Source organism: Anabrus simplex, chromosome 3, assembly GCF_040414725.1.
Source record: "Anabrus simplex isolate iqAnaSimp1 chromosome 3, ASM4041472v1, whole genome shotgun sequence".
Lineage (NCBI taxonomy): Eukaryota > Metazoa > Arthropoda > Insecta > Orthoptera > Tettigoniidae > Anabrus > Anabrus simplex.
In genome coordinates this window covers 171,850,642-171,871,034 of record NC_090267.1, presented here as the reverse complement: position 1 = coordinate 171,871,034, position 20,393 = coordinate 171,850,642, and the positions used below count along the sequence as shown (strand labels likewise).

The 20,393-nt window shown below is 38.0% G+C and overlaps 1 protein-coding gene across 5 annotated transcripts in view; it reads right to left on the bottom strand.

Annotated features, from left to right (window-relative positions):
* Positions 1-1,349: 1,349 nt before the first annotated feature.
* The window catches only part of LOC136866118 (malate synthase), a 70,257-nt gene continuing 51,213 nt past the window's right edge, over positions 1,350-20,393 (bottom strand). For all 5 annotated transcript variants that reach the window (XM_067142799.2, XM_067142803.2, XM_067142801.2 and 2 more), the window contains 4 exons: positions 17,819-17,987; positions 17,627-17,735; positions 9,754-10,011; positions 1,350-3,706 (listed from right to left, as the gene is read on the bottom strand). In XM_067142799.2, coding sequence (XP_066998900.2) covers positions 3,467-3,706; positions 9,754-10,011; positions 17,627-17,735; positions 17,819-17,987 — 776 coding nt within the window. In that variant the 3' untranslated portion in view covers positions 1,350-3,466. The remainder of the gene's footprint in view (positions 3,707-9,753; positions 10,012-17,626; positions 17,736-17,818; positions 17,988-20,393) is intronic.

The window sequence follows — 20,393 nt, the reverse complement described above, 5'->3', positions numbered from 1 at the left end:
AAGTCCAGTTTCATCGGCATTGTACACTTGACTTGGAACAAAACTGTATCTCTCAATTATGTGCTTAAACTCGTATTTAAAGTTTTCTGCTGCACTGCTGTCACCACTTAGTTTTTCTCATTTGATGCTTAATTCTCGAATGCCATGTCTGTCCTTAAATCTCTGTAGCCAACCATTGGATGCTGCTGAGGACCCTGAGAGCCCCATCTTTTTGTGAAAAATTTGTGCCTGGCTTGTTATCATAGGAGCACTAATAGGTACAACTTCGCCTCTCTTTTGCTGAAACCACGTGAATAACGCAGCATCCAGTTCTTTTAAAGATGATGCTTTCATTGTTTTCCTTTTAGTGAGTCTATGTGAACTGCCAGAACTTGTCGCAAACTGCAACACTTTGTCTTTATTCTTCACACCGAACTCTGATGCTAAATTTGAGACTAGTTCACTTTCTTTAACCGTTTGATTATATTAACTTTATTTTATATGGTTAAAACTACACGTTTTCTTTTTACTGCAGATTTCAATCTCGACATTTCTCGGCTGTTAGAACGGAAAATAAATGTTCAACTTCATCAGTCACTCTCACATTTCATTACTTTGCACTACAGTACAGAATGTGGCATACCTATCTACTAATAGCGAAGGTTGACTATGATGGACTACTAGGCTGGTTTCTGATTCCTGTGCATTGTGAAATATTTATGATGCAGTAGCCTGTGGTGAAAATATTTAACCTTGACAGAGAATGATATGATCTACGTGCGGGACTCGGAGATGTTACATGCTACCAAATAAGTTGTAGGTATCATTCTGAAGTAGAAATGACCAGCATACCGTACTCAATGGAATGGATAATAAAGTTTTTGACTGTTGAATTTGTATAGCATCCCTCTTTTTTCGTAACAGTTAAAAGTTAAATAATTTTACACAACATAAAATTACATGGTAAAAAAATGTATGAAGTCACGTCTCCAATTACGATCGCCGGTCTACGTGCGTGTACGTACAGTAGTTACTGTACGTTACGATCATGGAGTCAGGAGTCGGAGAGTCAATGCTCAGTTGCTCCAAACGGAATACTGTATTAAGATACCTTAACGTCAAGAGCCGGGCTGAGTGGCTCAGATGGTTGAGGCGATGGCCTTGTGACCCCAACTTGGTAGGTTCGATCCTAGCTTAGTCCACTGATATTTGAAGGTGCTCAAATACATCAGCCTCATATCAGTAGATTTACTGGCATGCAAAAGAACTCCTGCAAGACAAAATGTTGGCACCTTGACATCTCCAAAAACCATCAAAGTGGTTAGTGGGACATAAAACCAATAATATTATTATTGTTATTTTTATTGACATCATTCAGTTTTGGAACGACTGTACATTGCTTTTAAAAAAATCAAGATTTTTTTTGGCGATGGATAATCCGCAGAATGGTCAATCGAGGGATGGATAATCAGGTTTTTATTGTAGATCCCTTCAGGTGAAAATGTTGTTACGTCAAAAATGTCTCCATACACCAGTTTCCATGAAATCTAGATTTATGAAACATGCAGTAGAGATACATTATGTAAGATTGTTACTGTCCTTATAACAATTACAGTGTGTATGCAATCTATATTTAATACAATTGTGAAAATCTCTCTTTCTCTGCACATGTAAATACGACACAGTGTTGCTCAACAGTAGTTGACAGTCAGGTAATTCTTTGCACATGCACACACACGCACGCATGTATACAGAGCTATTTGCATTAAATTTGTTTGCTACATTGTCAATATCCATTCTGTGGTCAGTGCAGAGACATATATGTCTTCCACCTATAACATAATCTTCACCATTCTGTGAAAGATCCTGTAGAGTGCTAAAGATTTTGTGAAATGGAAACACCAATTTCTGTTAGAGAGTTAATAGTGCAAATGTGAAGAAAGAGTTATCCATTAGAAAAATAGCTGAAAATATCAAAAAACCAGCCTCATCTGTGCAGTGTCTACCTCTGTAGTGTAATGGTTAGCACTATTAGCTGCTGTCTTTGGTGGCACGAGTTTGACTCCCGTTACTGCCAGAGATTTAAGAATGGCAGGAGGACTGATATGTGGCAGCTCAACTCCATTGGAAGAGTGCCTGGAAAGAGCTGCACTACCTCAGGATGAGGATACAAAATTATTTACTATCTGTGCAGTATGTTCTAGACAGGTGAAAAGAAAGAAAATTTATAGAAAACAGTGGCAGATACTGAGTCAACAGTTGCAGAGCCAGAATCTGGCTCCAACAGTCAAGCATGGTGGATATAGTGTTTGTTTATGGGGCTGCATGAGTACTGCTAATTTAGGAAACTTGGTCTTCATGGAAGGAAATATGGACTGGTGACAGGATTAGAATAATTTAAAACAAAATTTTCACAGCAATTCCTAAAAGCTCAGCCTTCAGGAGTTGTTCATTTTTCAGTAAGATCATGACTCCTAACATACAGCAACAAATGCGAAGCTCTTGTTACTTTATAATACAAAACAACAACTCCATGCTCCTCTCTGGTCATGTGACATTAACCCTGCAGAACATTTATGGGAGGATCTGAAATAAAGACTACAACAGAATGATGTAAGGAACAAGCAACAATTGAAGTCTGTGTTGTTGGAGGAATGGGAAAATTTGAATCTGAAGTAACCTGGAAACTGGTTGCTGGAATGGGAAAAAGATTGAGATATTATCAGACTAAAGCAAACCACCAAATTTGTGAAATATATGAAGTGATATAGCACATGGAAGTATATGGATACGTATTTGCTGTATAATTTACTAATATTCCATATTCAAGTGACTAACACATTTATTTTCATAATTCATTCAAATGTTTTATTTCACTTGTATGATAATTTTTCTAATTATTGATCTACTTCATATTTTTGTTATATAGTCGCTCAAAAAAGAATGAGCACATAATATTGTATAAGTTTCTTGCAGGTACACTTTTCTCAGAAACAACTGAACCTATAGGTATAATGTTTGTTATGGCTATCCACAGGGTTTGTATCTACATGGAAGGTGACCTATATTTTGATAATACAGTAGTTAAGTCTGATAAAATATTGAATGCAAAAAACATACTCTTTCCTTTTTTGAGTGGCAATACATTTCCTTTTATTATAAACTAGAAAGTACAGGTACACTTGAAAGTAAGATGTAGAAACTTCCTTTTACTCACTGTAAATGGTTGTGGAAAAATATAATTGTAAGTTACAGGTGACTACATTTTTAGGAAAAACCTTATAATAAACTGAGTTAAAACCAGTTTTATTTTTATCTCCTATAAGGTTATTAATAATTGGAAGTAGATGGTTTAAATTAAGCTCAGTGGATGTTTATAAAGGCACTTTAACTCTCCATTGTTTAAATGCATGTTTTGGTGAACATGTTCAGTTTGTTCTACCTAAATTTACATTCATTGCAGTGTAGATTTAGAGCACTGTCAACATCATTGCTTATGAAATGACCAGAACATGTAATTATCGTTGAGATAAGTTGTGATGAAATCTGGAAATTCATTCTTTGTTATTATTTCCATAAACATTCCCATGGCAATCTTCATTTGATATCTTTCTTTTTCATTCTGGCAGAATGATAGTTTACCTTCCATACAACAAGTGAGAAATTTCTCTGCCAGTTGCTTCACCAAGGTCTTTGTGACTACAGCATTAAAATCTTCCACTGAAGTCTGAAAAATAACAAAAAGTTTATAATTACTATTTAGTGAGCATGTATGTAAGGGAGTGTTGGTAAATTGAAGGACTTAATTCCAAAAACCAGACAATTCCAAAACTGTACATTTTAAGGAATTACCAAAACTAGTGTAGGTTGTTGTGTCTTCTTCTTCCTGGCAAGTTCCTAATTTGATGCAGTTGACATTAGATGTTGATTTGTCCTAGTCTTACTGCGGGATGCCCTTCCTGACACCAACCCTATATGAAGGGATGTATTCACTATTGCATATTTCTATGGTGGTTAGTAGTTTGGTGTATTGTATATAGATGAAGAAAAGTCAAGACAAACACAATCACCCAGACCTCGAGCTAGTGGAACTAATCATATGCAGTTAAAATCCTCAGTTGACTGGGAATCGAACCAGGGCCCTCTGAACCGAAGGCCAGTGTGCTGACCATTCAGCCAAGGATCTGGACAGTGTAGCTTCTTGTCTGTAGTATAGAAATATATTCAAATTTATTTGTATTTCTGACTCACATGTGTATATCCATACGTAGTATAAAAATCAGATTTAAAGTAGTAAATTTCAATCAAAGAAATATAAAACTTTTGGACTTGCCTAATTTTTATACAATATTCAAATTAAAGTTGTGCCTAATCCTCATAATACACTGGCGGAAAAAAAATATCCAAACACCAAGAAGGGGTTATGCTTGGTTAACAAACATTGGTAGGCATGTTTATACATCTGAAAGATGATGTTGATTCAAATTTCCCGCAAATTGCATTAGTGTGGCGCTAGTAGCGGCCACATGACGTTTGCACATCGTGTTTGCTTTAAACACGGGCTGTACTGTGCGAGAGCGTTAGTTACTTGCGAGATTGGACGGAGTGACTGTGAGTGGGTCAAAAATGCCTTTACGACGATGAAGAGGCCAATATCAACAGCTCACTGCGGTTGAACGAGGCCATATAATAGGGCTTCAAGAAGGTGGATTTTCATTCTGTGCTATTGCAGAACAACTTGGCAGGAATGTCTCCACTGTACATGCATGCTGGCAGCAGTGGTCACAAAAAGGTACGCTCGCAAGAAGACCGGGCTCCAGACGTCCCCGTGGCACCACCGAGAGGGATGACTGCCGTATTCGGCGTATGGCTGTGGCACAGCAGACTGCATCTGCAGCAGCGATTCAAGCAGCAGTTGGCACCACAGTGATGCAACGAATAGTTTGAAATCGGCTACTTGAAGGACAGCTCCGAGCCAGATGCCGTACATACCACTTATCCCAAACCACCGCCGTCTGCAACTTCAGTGGTGTCAAATGAGAGCTCATTGGAGGATGGAGTGGAAGTCCATTGTGTTTTCCGATGAAAACAGGTTCTGCCTTGGTGTCAGTGATGGCCGTGTGTTTGTTAGAAGGAGGCCAGGTGGGCGCCTGCATTCCACCTGTATGCGGCGTCAACACACTGGACCTACACCGGGAGTTCTGGTCTGGGGAACAATTTCCTATGACAGCAGGAGCACTCTCGTGGTTATCCCATGCACCCTGACTCCATCTGGTGATTTGACCTGTTGTCCTGCCATTCATGAACAGCATTCCTGGGGGTGTTTTCCAACAGGATAATGCACGCCCCCATGGCGCTGTTGTAACCCAACATGCTCTACAGAGTATCGACATGTTGCCTTGGCCTGCTTGATCCCCTGATCTATCCCCAATCGAGCACGTATGGGACATCATTGTAGGACAACTCCAGCATCATCCACAACCTGCATTAACCATCCCGGTATCGATCGACCAGGTGCAAAGGGCATGGAACTCTATCCCACACGCTGACATCCGGCACCTGTACGATACAATGCATGCATGCCTGCATTCAACAGTCGGGTGATTACACGGGTTATTAATGGACCAGCATGGCATATTTGTGATGGCTTTTCTCGCGTAGATATTAACCTGTAGTCTTGTGCCTTTAATCAATTAAATATGTTACCTCGACAAATATATTGCCAAAATTTCCATATTCTACATTTCTTATTTCATGGTGTTTGAATAACTTTTTCTGCCAGTGTATTATCATAAAAATACTAGAAGAAAACCTAACAGTTTGGAGGTTAAATGTCTTTACTAACCATCATCACAACCATAAGAATTGTCATTATTCTCTATATCGACATTTTACTCTTCAGTTTGATCTGAAGATGTGAATGCCAGGTTTTCTGGTAACAACTCATAGAAGTTGCTTGGGTCAACATTGCTAGTTACCAAATGAGACAAACTTTTAAAGCATGGTGCTACAGTCACATGTGTTATACTGCTCCCCACAAACTTGCGTCTGTTAGCGATTGCAAGATTGTTCCTCGAGCTGTTTATTCTTCTCTTCAGCATTACAAACACTTTTGAGATAGGGTGCTACAGTCACATGTGCTATACTGCTCCACATGAACTTACGTCTGGTGAAAAAAACTATATCTTCTACATTACTGTTTATTTACCTGTGCATTGTTTTTTCCTGTTTTTGAGTGATCAGCCGATGATGACCCGGAACTTAGGGTCAAAACTGGTACCATTTATGATCAACTCATAGTACTGGTGATGTTCCAGGTTTTCAAGATACTGTATAAGATTTACCAACTTTCTTATTTTAGCAAACAGTAGTCCTAGAGGTTTCTGATGGAGGTTTGGCAGATCAAGGTAGTAGGCCATTTCTCACAATATATCTTTACCACACACCGTAGCAATTTTTTTGTTGTTTTGCCCACATAATGTAAGCAGTGTGTTCTAAAGAAGAATCAAAGAGGAGAGTGTTTAATACATTATAAATAAATAATTGTTTGGCGATAAGCATGTGGCAGAACAGGCAAAACCTTTATGAAATCTCCCCCAAGAATAATCATTTTCCCACCTATGATATATTTTAGAAGATGATTCTCACATATTAATAATTGACTGTTTGCCATTGGAGCTTTATCCCATACTGAGCCGTGCTAATCGAGTATCGTCAGCTGCTTTGGAATTTAATTATTATCCATACACCGAACTCTCATTTCAGTTTAGAGGAATTTTGAATGTAATGTGCACTGTTCAACCACTGGGCAGCAAAACAGCGGCTATTCCTGTCCACAAAGTACAGCTGACAGGAAAACGTCTGACTGCGCATGTGTGTCTAACTCCTTCCACTTTCCCTATTATGCCACCTGCTCGGCGCTCTCACAGTTCAGATGGCCTTGCAGTAATGGCAAACACTTTGACCAATCAGAACACTACATTTTTCATTAATAATTAAAAAAATATATGGCAAGAAATGTTTAAGCTTTTAAAGACACACTGCAAATCTACAGGCTATGAGCTTTCGTCAGAATGCTTTACGATGTCAATTGGTTCAGATGTTGTCTCAAACTCATGGTCACAAAAATCAACCTAGTGTTTTAAATGTATAGATATACATTCTTCCCTGCACCTGCTGCCATTTCCTGATGAATGCAGTAATTTTACATCTGTTTCTTGGTACAGGCCAGAGCAAAATATAGCTTCCACTAGGGTTGGGCAGACCAGAACAGTCAGTTGTTCCGAAACATTAGGAGCTTGAGGTGGAGTGTTTCGGTACAGTATGCCCCCACATGGCACACGGGACTGTAACTGTGCAGTGGAGAGAACTTCGTGAAACAATATGAAGGGGCATAGTGCCCAACCTTAGCTCCCACATAGGCTCTTGGTCTCATTTATGGCTGTGACAATAGTGAAGCTGTTGAGGTATGGGTGGTAATCAGTAATAACATTTCAAACACAACTTGTGCATCTGAGTGTAATGAAAGTTGCAACTCATAGGGCCAGTTTTCCTGCAATAGCATTTTTTGGCCCAGATCTTATCTTTTTCCTTAGACTGCCCCCATGTAAACATGTCAGTATAAATGTTTGTAATTACATTTCCTAATATTTCAAATGGTGTAGTGTCAGAATTTCAAATCGGTCCTCTGCTGATGGATGCTGTTATATGCCTTGCTCCTACTGTAAATATGTTAATATTAATTCTTAGTAATTATAATTTAAACATAAATCAGGTACCTGATTTAACCTTGAGGAGGTACCATGACTGACCTGACACAGACAGACATTATTATCAGAAAATTCTATGTGTAAAAGCAAATTATAAATATTCAAAGCATAAAAGTTTTCTCTATTACACTTACAGTACATGCCAAATACAGATATAACAATATTTCAAAGTTTTTTCCTAGTGATTTCAGATATACAGGGACTGCAGCAAGATAAATTAGAATAGACTGTATATTGCCCTACAGTGCAAAGAATATTATATTTTTTCCTTCTTCTTGGTGCCTTATCCGTTGCAAATGTCAGATCATCACGGTGACATCTTTTGATAGGACAGTCCTGAAGAGCTCCTTGGACGTCATACTGCGTCATCTCCAAGCATTATCCAATCAAGAAGTCCTCCTCCTCCCACAGGTCCCCTTCTGTCCCATATTTCCTTGCAAGAAGAGCTGCAGAAGTCTGTACTTGGCCTTGTTTTGCATTATATGGCCTAGATACTCCTCTTCTTAATGATAAACATGAGTTCAGGCTAACACCCAAACACTGAAGGACTTTTTGTTGGACAACAGTAATATCAAATTTCTGCCAAAAATGACTGTCATGCAAGCAGACAGAACAGAACAAGCAAAGGAGATTTGAGTGTTCCTTATGGGTGGAAGGGTAAATTTGAAATTTTTTGACTATTGTTTTCTGATGAAGCAATTTTCGTCTCAATGATATTGTTAATGAACAAAATGTCTAGTTCTAAGCCTGAGAGAAACCATAAGTTGTCAAAAACAATAGGGTAATGAAGGAAAATGATATTATGGGTAGCTCTATTGAGTCATAGATTATTTGGATTATTTCTCTTTAATCAAACTGTTAATGCTGCCCAGTATTAGAAAAAATTTGTGTCTCATCTTATTGCCACTCACCTTTCGATTAATATACAGTGGTTTATGAAGAACAGTTAACATTGTGGTGCATTTTCTGATGGGAATATTCAGTTATCGCATAATATCACATGATTACCCACAACACTATCATGACAAATTCATTTGTCCTTCCTAGAAGCTCAGATTTAAATCCATGTGATTTTTTTCTGTGTGACTATTTCAGATAGAAATTCTACCCTTTAAAGCCTCAAACTGTCACAGAAATGCAAGCCCAAATTGTGCAGTTGTATGGAGAGATTAATGAAAATCTGTGCCTGGAAGTCATCAGGAATATGTCCACTGTGTGCTGCAATGGAGGCCACACTGAATATCCTTTTCAGATCCAAAATCCACACTCAAGGACAAATACAGTTTAATCTGTGAATATCAATGTAATTTGAATTTTCCAACAATTTTGCTTCTTTTTATAACCTTGCTGATTTTTAATATTCTGTAAACCCTCTGTGACCTTTTAACTGGGCTGATGATAGAACAGTGAAAATGTCTTGTACAAATTCTAGTAGAAGCTACATCCTGTAGGCCATATAAAGGACAGAGATGATACTGAATAACCTGATTACTATTATGGTTATACAGCTTATCTAATGCTTTCTTGGTACTACAATTTAAGGAAACTGAGTTACTTTAAGATGAACAATACTCAATGGTTGATTTGTGAGCATGTTCTTCCTACAGATACAGGGTAAGACCCAAAATCCGTTGATGAAGAAGATGAACAATATACTTTCAACTATCTCTGAACATAATTCTGAATATGATTATGATTTTGTCTGTATAAATTGACATTAGGCTAGAAATCTCACAGATGTAATGACCACATATGCGTAAACTTTGACTGCAGAAAAATCAATCTGCTTCTATAGACAGTATTGGAACTCCAGAAAGTGAAATTATTGTATTTATCCCCAAAAGTGGGCATTGGATCTGAAGAGAAATAGTGAACTGTATTTACAAGGACAGTGTATCTGAAAATAAAACTATTTTCTTTCATAATATTAAGTCACTATGAAAAGATGAAATGTGTTAACTATTTGTGTGCCACCTGTATATTTTAGTAATTATTTGTAACTCACCTCATGTCTAATCCATTGCCATATCTGTGACCTAGAAATCTCAGCTGTGGCAGAATCTTCAACAGCACCATTGTAATAGAAGTGTCCATACCCTTGAAACCAGTGGTATATGAAAAGAACAGTTACAGCAATATTGTGATTTAAACCATCCATAGTAACACCACCAGAAGGCATCTGCAGTAAGTCTTCAGGTGTGATTTGGGTGGTGCTGAGTTTCACCATCAGTTGGTCTGCTGATGAAGCATGAAGTCTCCATAACTGCAATTAAACAAAATCCACTTACACCTCACCCAACTATATCCTCGAACGGCAGGATGTGCTAGGAATTTCTCTGCTGGGAAATACATCCACGGCTGGTTTCCATCTGCCCAGCCCAGCGCCACCACCTCTTAACCCTGCGCCGTACATGCCTTAAAATGTACAATATTATGCAGAGGCAAATCGTAATCCTGCCCTCCCACTTAACATGAGACAGAGAAGCATCATCCAAATAACACTCAATCCAATTGAACTAAACTTCTTCATCATTAAACTCACCAATATTGACTCTGATAAAGCGAATACAAGAAAAATCTATCAACTCATATCCAGACTCAGTCCCAACCTTCAGGATTACAACCTAGAACTTCAAAGGACCAGAGGAGGTTACAGTATTAAAACCCAGAAACCTTTCTATAACCACTTTACCTCAAAATTGGAGCCCACCAACTTGGAATGCATGGCCGGGCAACAAACATCACCCAGCAAAAAACCAGTCAAACTCTCAGAGCAGTCCTGCTCCAGTTCTGTCTGTAATTGTATATGGAGTGGATAGAGACTATCCTGATGATGAGATCGCCGCTTGACTACAGCTCGAAGGCCATCATCAGATTTACCGGGTGGTGCATATCTGCAACGCCCAAGGACGAACTTCTCTCGTCATGTTTCTCTCACGGAATGTGATGACCCTGGGTGCACTACTGCGAGATAGTGCTATGGTGTATGCATGCTATCACAGGGTGGGGCCATCGTGGTCACAGCCTCCTTGGAAGATACAGCACTAGCTAGCGCTAGCATTCAATGTGAGTCAGGCTGCTCGGAATGGGTGAGGACACCCTCAACATTTATTATGGCACAACCCTTCAACCGAATTGTGTAGTTGAAATCAGAGATTCCACCTAGTTGTCACTTCACTCATAGTATAACTAACACTTTCATCAATCCTTTGCATTCTACCAATAGTTTTACAGCAGTTAACAACATGTGCATAACTTTCTTATCACATTGACAGTCACACCAAAGATCACAATTTGTGTTGTTTTAAAGATGCTCATATTTTTAACAGTTGTCATAACATGATGTCAGATACATTGCATTTTAATTGGATGCATGTGATTTTGAACTGTGAATCAAAGTGTTCAATGTCCTTGCTATGTTTTAAAGTGTCTTGTATATTTTCGACTGACAAGGGGAGGCGATGGCGCATGGGTGACTGATTTGATCCATCTTTGGTACATGTGTAGGACAAGACCTGGAGGATAACAAGTGCAAGTAATAAGGCGCAATGCTCAGCCATTTCCAAGAAATTAATTAATGCAAAATTCCAATGCACTTATGTGCAAACTATGTTTGCGAAAAAGACAACGAGCTTGTGGCGCAGCGGCAAGAGCTCCGCTCCGTAAGCCCAGGATAGCTGGATCGAATTCTGCCGATGGACAGTTTTTTTCAAATATTTCACATCTCTCACGAATTAAGATATCTTCAATAATGTTCATTTTCAAATCAATTCCAATCAATTATTTTTAGCAAGAGAAAGGTTCTGAAAAAGTCGTACAGGGGCTGTTTGAAAAATTAATACTTTTATTCCCAGTATTTTGTACAACTTATTCTGCCCTGTTTTTTTATTGACTATTGTGCTGTTTGTGTGATGAATTACTGCATGAACTAGGATGATATTGGTCATAGAAGCAGGGGAAACAATAATGATTGCGGCATCTTGCGCGAGTGATAAATGCCGTATTTTTGCATTTTTATATGATTCTTTTTAAGTCCCCTTTTCCTCTAAAAAAATAATTTATTGGAATTGATTCAAAAATGAACTCTATTGAAGACACCTTAATTTGTGAGAAATGAGAAATAGTTGAAACAAATAGTCCATTGGTGAGATTCGATCCACTGATCCCGCACTTACGAAGTTTAGCTCCTGTCACAGCACCATGAGCTTGTCTTTTTTTGCAAACATAGCTTGCACATAAGCGCATTGGAATTTTTAATTTATTAATTTCTCAGAAATGGCTGAGAATTGCGCCTTACTTCTTACACCTGTTATACTCCTGGTCATGTCCTACATGTATACCAAAGGTGGATCGAATCGGTCACACATGGGCCATAGCCTCCCCTTGTGAGGATGTCCTAAAAGAGGACAAAACATGTCTAGAATTTTAATAATGTTGTCTCAAAATAATAAAGACTAATTTGTATTGTAAAGGTAGAGTGTTTGATAAAGGATTTCACAAGTATGTCAGGAGGTACAATGTGACAGGTGCCAGCAATATGACCATCCACCTGTCACACCATGTGCCAAACCTGAGGTATGCACTGTCTGCTCCAGTAAGGAACATCCTACCTTTCAATGTCCCAATAAATCCGCTCCAAAGTGTGTAAATTGCAACCTTTTGCACCCTACCTTCAGTTTTAAATGCAAGGCCAAACCTACAATCACAATTATAAAACTGGATTTCCCACCAAATGAATACTTTAAAAAAAAAATGTATTTAATACATTTTGCAGTACTGGTTTCGGTCTCTATTATAGGCCATCTTCAGCTGCTGAAGAACCTTAATTTGGTAAAATAACATACAATAATGTTAAAACATTACTTATTTCTAAGTTTAAACATGACTTATTTCTACGTTTAAAGGATACAATTTGTAATTAAATGTGCACAAAATTGGAGTTATAAAGGTCTAAAATTATATCTAAAAGTTCACTTGTGAAGTGTCACTGGTGTGGTCTTGATGTTAACACACTCTTAATGAATTGTACATTTCTATATTAAAATAAGTACCGGTACATATTTTGCATGTTTAAAAGATGCAAACTTCGGTGAAATGAATAAAATGAGTTAAAATCTACTTATAACTGGTCAACATCAGATTGTCTTATGAGTTTAATGTCCAATGTTCTGGAGTAATACGGTGAAAACATTCCCTTTTTTTGCTTAAATTGTGATCTGTTGGAAACTTGTAATAAGATGTATCAGAATAGCTAAAATGAAAGAAAGAGAAAAGGGTTTTCTGTCTATATTTGATGTTGACCTGTACCCAACTATAAGAAGATTTTAACTCATTTTATTCATTTCACCCAAGTTTGCATCTTTTAAACATGCAAAATATGTACAATACTTGTTTTAATATAGAAATATACAATTCATTAAGAGTGTGTTAATAGAGCATCAAGACCACACCAGTGACACTTCACAAGTGAACTTTTAGACATAATTTTAGACCATTATAACTCAATTTGATGTATGTTTTATTATAAATTGTATCATTTAAACTTAGAATAAGTCCCAATTTTACGGCCGGATGCCCTTCCCGACGCCAACCTTAGGTGGAATTATATATTCATTATTGCATGTTTCTGTGGTGATTCGTAGTATATTCTGTTGTGTGTGGATGAAGAAGGTTATCCAGTCCCTGATTTGGAGAAATTAACAATCGACTACCCAGTTAAAATCCTCGACATGGTCGAATCCGATGCCCTCTGAACCATAGGCCAGCATGCTGATCATTCAGCCAAAGAGCCAGACACTAAGCAATAATAATATTTTTTTTTTCTTGCTAGTTGCTTTACGTCACACCGACATAGATAGGTCTTATGGCGAAGATGGGACAGGGAAGGGCTAGGAGTGGGAAGGAAGCGGCCGTGGCCTTAAGTAAGGTACAGCCCCAGCATTTACCTGGTGTGAAAATGGGAAAACCACAGAAAACCATTTTCAGGGCTGCCGACAGTGGGGTTTGAACCTACTATCTCCCGAATACTGGATACTGGCCGCACTTAAGCGACTGCAGCTATCGAGCTCGGTATAATAATAATAATAATAATAATAATAATAATAATAATAATAATAATAATGCCACCGGGCTGAGTGGCTCAGATGGTTGAAGTCCTGGCCTTCTGGCTCCAATTTGGCAGGTTCAATCCTGACTCAGTCTGATGGTATTTGAAGGTGCCTTGTGTCGGTAGATTTACTGGCATGTAAAAGAACTCTTGCAGGACAACATTCCGGTACCTTGCCACCTCCGAAAAAGTAGTCAGTGGGATGTAAAACCAATAATAATAACATTTATGAAGAATAAGTATTCTAGAGCTGTGGAGTGCAAGGTTTGAAGTGAATAATGGTGTAATAAAGTATCCCATAATAATAATAATAATAATAATAATAATATTAGAACAAGAAGATGTAGGATAAACAATTTAAAATAATTGTTTTTTAAAAAGAGGACAGCCTTTTTTGTGTTAATGATCTTAAATCATATACTTACCCTAAATAATTCACTTCCTCATTTTTGGACAAATATTAGCTGGAAAATGTATAATGTCCAATAACAGACGAACTACATTGGTATTATGATTCTGGTAATGCCGATTATTTTTATTTGCCTTATGTTGCACCCAGTCAGAAACGTCTTATGGCTAGTGTGGGATAGGACAAGGCTAGGACTACAAAGGAAGTGGCAGTAGCCTTGAGGTACAGCAGCCCGCGCATTTGCCTGATGTGAAAATGGTAACCACGGAAAACCAGATATCAGGGCATTCGACAGTGAGATTCAAACGCACTATATCCCGAATGCAAGGTAAGAGCTATATGCTGCAAACAACGTAGCCGACTCGCTCAGTAGTAGCGGTGATATAGAACTGAAAGTCCTTAACTCCATATCATAGGCAGAGGGTATGAGGTTACTAGGAAATTCAAAATATTGTAGGTATGGCACTGGACAGCAAGTGTATTGTATCATCGTTGTTCTCTATATATTTATTTTTAAAATGCTGGGTACTGTCACTACTGTGCTCTGTAGGATACCATTTCATAGTAAATAGTGTTCTTATTTTTTCATCCTACCAACTACTTTTTACGGTTTTTGAGAAACTGAGGTGCCGCAGTATTGTCCCTTTGGTGTTCTTTTACGGGTAGATAAATCTACAATACTGACAGAAGGGTGGTGTATTTCAACGCCTTCAAATACCAAATACAGTACACCAACTTAGGCTCAGAAAGCCAGTGCACCGGGCAAGTTGGTCATGCGGTTAGAGGCGGGCGGCTGTGAGCTTGCATCCGGGAAATAGTGGGTTCGAATCCCACTGTCGGCAGCCCTGAAGATGGTTTTCTGTGGTTTCCCATTTTCACATCAGGCAAATGCTGGGGCTGTACCTTAATTAAGGCCACGGCTGCTTCCTTCCAACTCCTAGGCCTTTCCTATCCCATCATCACCATAAGACCTATCTGTGTTGGCGTGACATAAAGCCACTAGCAAAAAAAAAAAAAAAAAAAGAAAAAAGGAAAGCCAGTGTTCCAGTGTTCTACCATCTGAGCCAACTCAGCCAGGTAGGAAATTGTTTGTGTTTTGCTGTTTGGTCAGCTCCTACAAGAAAATGAAAGTAGGCCTGCTGCACACATGCTGGATTGTGTTACAAGCACAGGCAATGTAATTCTGCTAATCACCAACTGTGTTGGCCTACTTTACTAAAGAAAAAACTTATTTGAAATATGATACATCCTTTGTATTTTTTCAACAATTTATGCAATTGCAAGCCACACACGTAGAGAGCATAATTTATGCAGTTAGTTTGTTCAATCTAATCTATTAAAAGTAACGCACTGTAAGCGGAGGAAGCTATATGGATGGCACTTAAACTATGGCGTCGCTCTTTCAGCTTGGCACCACCCAGAGTGTTGTAGCAGTCACGTTAGCCACTCTATAGTCTTCTTTCTAGTTCATTGATACCAACATATCTGACAACTGCAAGAAATGAGGAGTAACAGATGTCTTTATGGTATTATGTTCAGACATATCTTAAAAATAAATGCTGGTATAGATGATCTGTCACTTTTCTCCAGAGTCTCTGTTGGAAAATTTATTACCGATACCTCCTTCAGGGTCAAAAACTAATGGTCTGAGATTACAGTCTCACTTGAAACATCAAACAAATGACCAACTAATGATATGGAATTATGGAATAAGTCATATAAAGGAGGTAGGAATACATGACTTGGTTTGACACTTGTTTGCTCCTTTCCAATACTTAGAATTAGGGAATAAGCATATAATAGATGGTTGGTTTAACACAAATATTTGCACACATGAATGAACTATCACATGTTTATGTTAAACATATTTAGCTACAGTCGTCGTCTGTAATTCGATCCAAGTATATGTAACTTCTAACTGCATACATTGACCAATTCAACTCAGTTTATGGATGTGTTTACGATGACTTAACAGACCAATCCTGGCGTGAAACATACGCCCACACAAATCACACTGAATGGATGGAAGAGGGTGGGGTTGTAATTGACGGAGTTTTCTTGCTTGTCACTTGGCCTCTTGATGTCTGCGGCGTTCTCTTTAAAACAAGTTGACAGCGGTGGATGTAGTGTTCCGCCACAGTGAGTGGTCCACAGCACATTCTTCCCATGTCTGTACATCTATACCAGTTGTCTTCATGGTGTGTTTCAGCTGGTCCTTAAAATGCTTAAGAGGGGCTCCATGAGGTCTACTGCCGGAGTAAAGTTTATCATAAAGAATTTGGCGGGGAAGCCTGGTATCACCCATGCGGTGAACATGGCCTAACCATCTCAGTTGATGAGCGATGATTGTTGCCTCAATGCTATTTAGCTGCACTTTGTCGAGAACTGCCGAGTTGGTCACATAGTCCTCCCACTTAATATTCAAGATGGATCTCATTTTCTGTTGGTGGAAGCGCTCAAGTTTTTTTGATATCATGGCGATAGAGTGTCTAAGTTTCACAGCCATACAGCAGCATGGAAATGACAACAGCTTTGTAAACCATGAGTTTGGTATGGAGTTTTAGATCGTTATTAATGAAGACTCTGTGCATTAATCGTCCGAATGCTGCATGAGCAGCCTAAATTCTTTTATCAACATCTTGTTCACAGGTACACCGTTTAGACAAGATGCTTCCAAGATATGAAAATTGATCAATCTGTTCCAGTGTTGTGTCTAAGATGGAAATACTGAACTCAGGAAGTGTTAATCCTGGGGCAGGTTGTGCAAGTACCTTTGTTTATTTCGCATTAATGGCAAGATGAAAGCAATCACATGCAGTTTTAAAGCAGTTGACTGACTGTTGTAGTTCTGCAGGTGTTTTAATTACCATATACATCTGGTATATAGTTAGGGGCAGCCCCAGGAGTTTTGCCAGCCTGTGCAATAACTTCTAATGCTCCCAAACCCTCTCTCTCTATACTTTTACAATACATATTTTATCCTCAGTGTTTAATCCCACCATTTAATCACAATGAAATTTTCCCTTTTTTTTATTCAAGCACTTTCAAATTTTCTGCAGCAGCAACAAAACCAATATCAATGACTTCCGAATTTGAAGAAAAAGAAGTGTGAAATTGAAAGAAGGTCAGAAAGACCAAAATATTTTACTCACCCAAAAGCCATGCAAAATGATATATACTGTATCCATTTTAGTTACACCACAAATGCCATTCTCAGACTTTCATTTATACCTTATGAAGCAAGATTATATTATACCATGCTTCACAAGAGAATACAGAATTCTTTCTCATAACAAGTGCTAAAAATTCAGGAAATCAAATAAGGAACTATGAACAATAATCATTTGAAGATATTTTTCTTACCTCATTTACATATGGAACCAGACCTATATCATATACCATGAAGCCATCAACACCCTCTTGAATTTCCTTCAGTTTTGCTTGACACACTTTTTCAATGATTTCTGTTGCCCTGCAAAGATATGCTCTTAAGTATTCTGCAATAACTAAACTTACAATGTTTATGCTATACAGATATTACTTGAAGGGACATACTTTTGTGATTCTTTATCAAGAGGCAACAAGAGGGCAGCCATGCCCCCTGTTGCATGGGCTCCTCTTCGGTGACATGTTCTGACTACCAATTGCATATAGCATTTCAGGAAGTGGCGCTCCATATTAACATACTTGTTGCGATCAGGAAGGACAAAGTTTCTAAGATGACCTAAGGACAAAATCGTAGACATTAAATTCCTATCTTTGAGACTGTATAAGTGGGCAAAAATTTAATATTATAAAAAAAAAAAATGCAAGGCAAGATTCCTAGATGTTCCATTTTTAAGAGCAATGTCTTCTTTCATTTGCAAATTGCTTAAGAGATTCAAAAGTCCCATATTTACAAAACAGTAAATATGCATTTTCTTTCCTTATCTCAACAAGAAATGTACACCGTTATAAAAATAAATAATTGAATCAATAAATACTGTGGTGTTATTTCAGTTAGAAATAAAAATATGGTATAAATGATATCTTGCACTGTTGGGTCACACCAAATACCAAAATGCTGACTGTTGTAAAACAAAAGATAACTCAATAATAGACAACTAATACTCTGCCCCATGGGTGGCCCAGATTGGTTGTGCAGTAGATGTTAGTTTTCCCTTGTCCTGCCCGTGACGTCATCATAGGAGCACTGTGACTGTGCAGCATACAACCGTTGTTTACTGCTGTCTGTCTTATAAAAAAGCTATTTCCACGTAATATCCATATGTAATTTCTTTTAGAATATTGCAATTTGTTTGAATAGTGGTCTACTGTATTTTGCATAGTTCATTTCTGTGAGATCTCTAATAAGTTGCTGTGTATCGTGCCACGAGATGCACTTATTTTCTTTTCATTAGTTGTGTGAACATTATAACAGTAGTTGGAGCGAAATTTCTGTATCAATGTAGTGTATATATTTGTGTGTGAAATGTCTGTGTGTTCATAGTATCATCATAGTGCATATATTTGCGTGGGTTTTTTTTCGCCATACTTTGAGTGTGAATAAAATTTCTTAAATGTGTTATAGCAGATAACTGGTCAAAATAACTGACAACAATGCCTGGATGTACAGTAACTGGCTCTCTGTCAAACAGCAGAAAGATGAAAGGAAGAGATGTCGTGTACCACTCATTTCCTAAAGAGGGATTTTGGTACCTCGCCGGCTACATTGCCTACCGTGGAAGGAAATATGACAGGTCAATAGGGAGTCCCACCGGGGAAATGCTTTCCATTTCATCTGATACAACCCTTGTAGGATGGATAGAAGTGTTATCTCAGGCAGGTTTACTCGTTCCATCAGAAGAATGGCTAAACCAAATAAAGGAATTTGAATTAATTTTCACGGACACTCAAAGACATGCTAACTGTCACGCATACCGGTACCTGATTTTATTATATTATACGCGAACTGTGTCAAATAATTAGCAGTAAATTCCTCGCTGTGCCACCAGAAATAGTAAAAATGTATGTTAGAACGAGAACATTCATATGCATGCGACAAATGAACATTCGGGCAAGGACTGAAAAATCCATTGCAGCTCATCGGCGAAAGGCACGACAGTGGATTTCATTGTCAAAAGCAATCATTTCATGACATCTGGCATCACAGGCAGAACTTAGTTCTAATTAAATATTTTTCTTGTTTTTCTTATTCTGTAATTTAAAAAAGTAGAAATATCTATGCATTGTTTTGAATATGAACTTGCTTCTGCTGCTGTTGGCTTTAAACTCGATACCTGCCAAAATGTGTCAGTATATCATATGTTAACATATGGTACGGTAGTTCTATTTCTGAAACTTTTACTGTCAATATTTAATATTACAAACATTTCATATCTCTAAATATTTGTGTTTACAGATTTGGGAGCATGTAACCTTCCTTAAACTATAGAGGAACTTGGATATGTTAATAAATTTCAAGCGTTGGTCATTGTACCGTCAGGTAGTCACATATTACATTTACGCCTTATTCATAATAGAAGTAATGAAAACTAACTATGCTGTACCATCTTTCCATCTTATAACAGTACCGTTGTAATCTTTATGTCTGATCTGCTGTGAGTTCTGAAAAACTGTGATGTTCGATGTTGTTATGAGTTTCATACTGATTTGCGTGTCGTGCACTCAGGGCTCGGCTGCTTTGCTCCTACGGTGACGTCATTTCGTTAACCAATAGCAGCTCATCTCGTTTTGGGCCCAACCTTTAGTAGTGTTTAAGAACCTTGACTCTGCCCCATTAGCAGCTTGATAGGAGCACATTATTACTCTATTAACCTTAATTGGTTGTTTCCAGTGGCCCAGGGACTGGGTGTGTGTGTCGTCCTTAAGCAGAAAACACAAGGAAACCAAAGAAAGAATTAGAAACACAAGGGAAAAATACCAGTAAAAAGGTCTTAAAATATATATTTTTTTAAACATAGTGTTCTTGTCAGTTGCAAATTGGATGAGTCTATTGCCTTTTTCACATCCGTAGACTGTACGGTCCTACTGTTTGTAGTTTTTTTGTATAATTTGCTTTATTAGAAGAAATGAACTTTGTAATTTTTAAGTCTTGTGAAGATGGAGTTTACTCAAACACTCTTAAAAT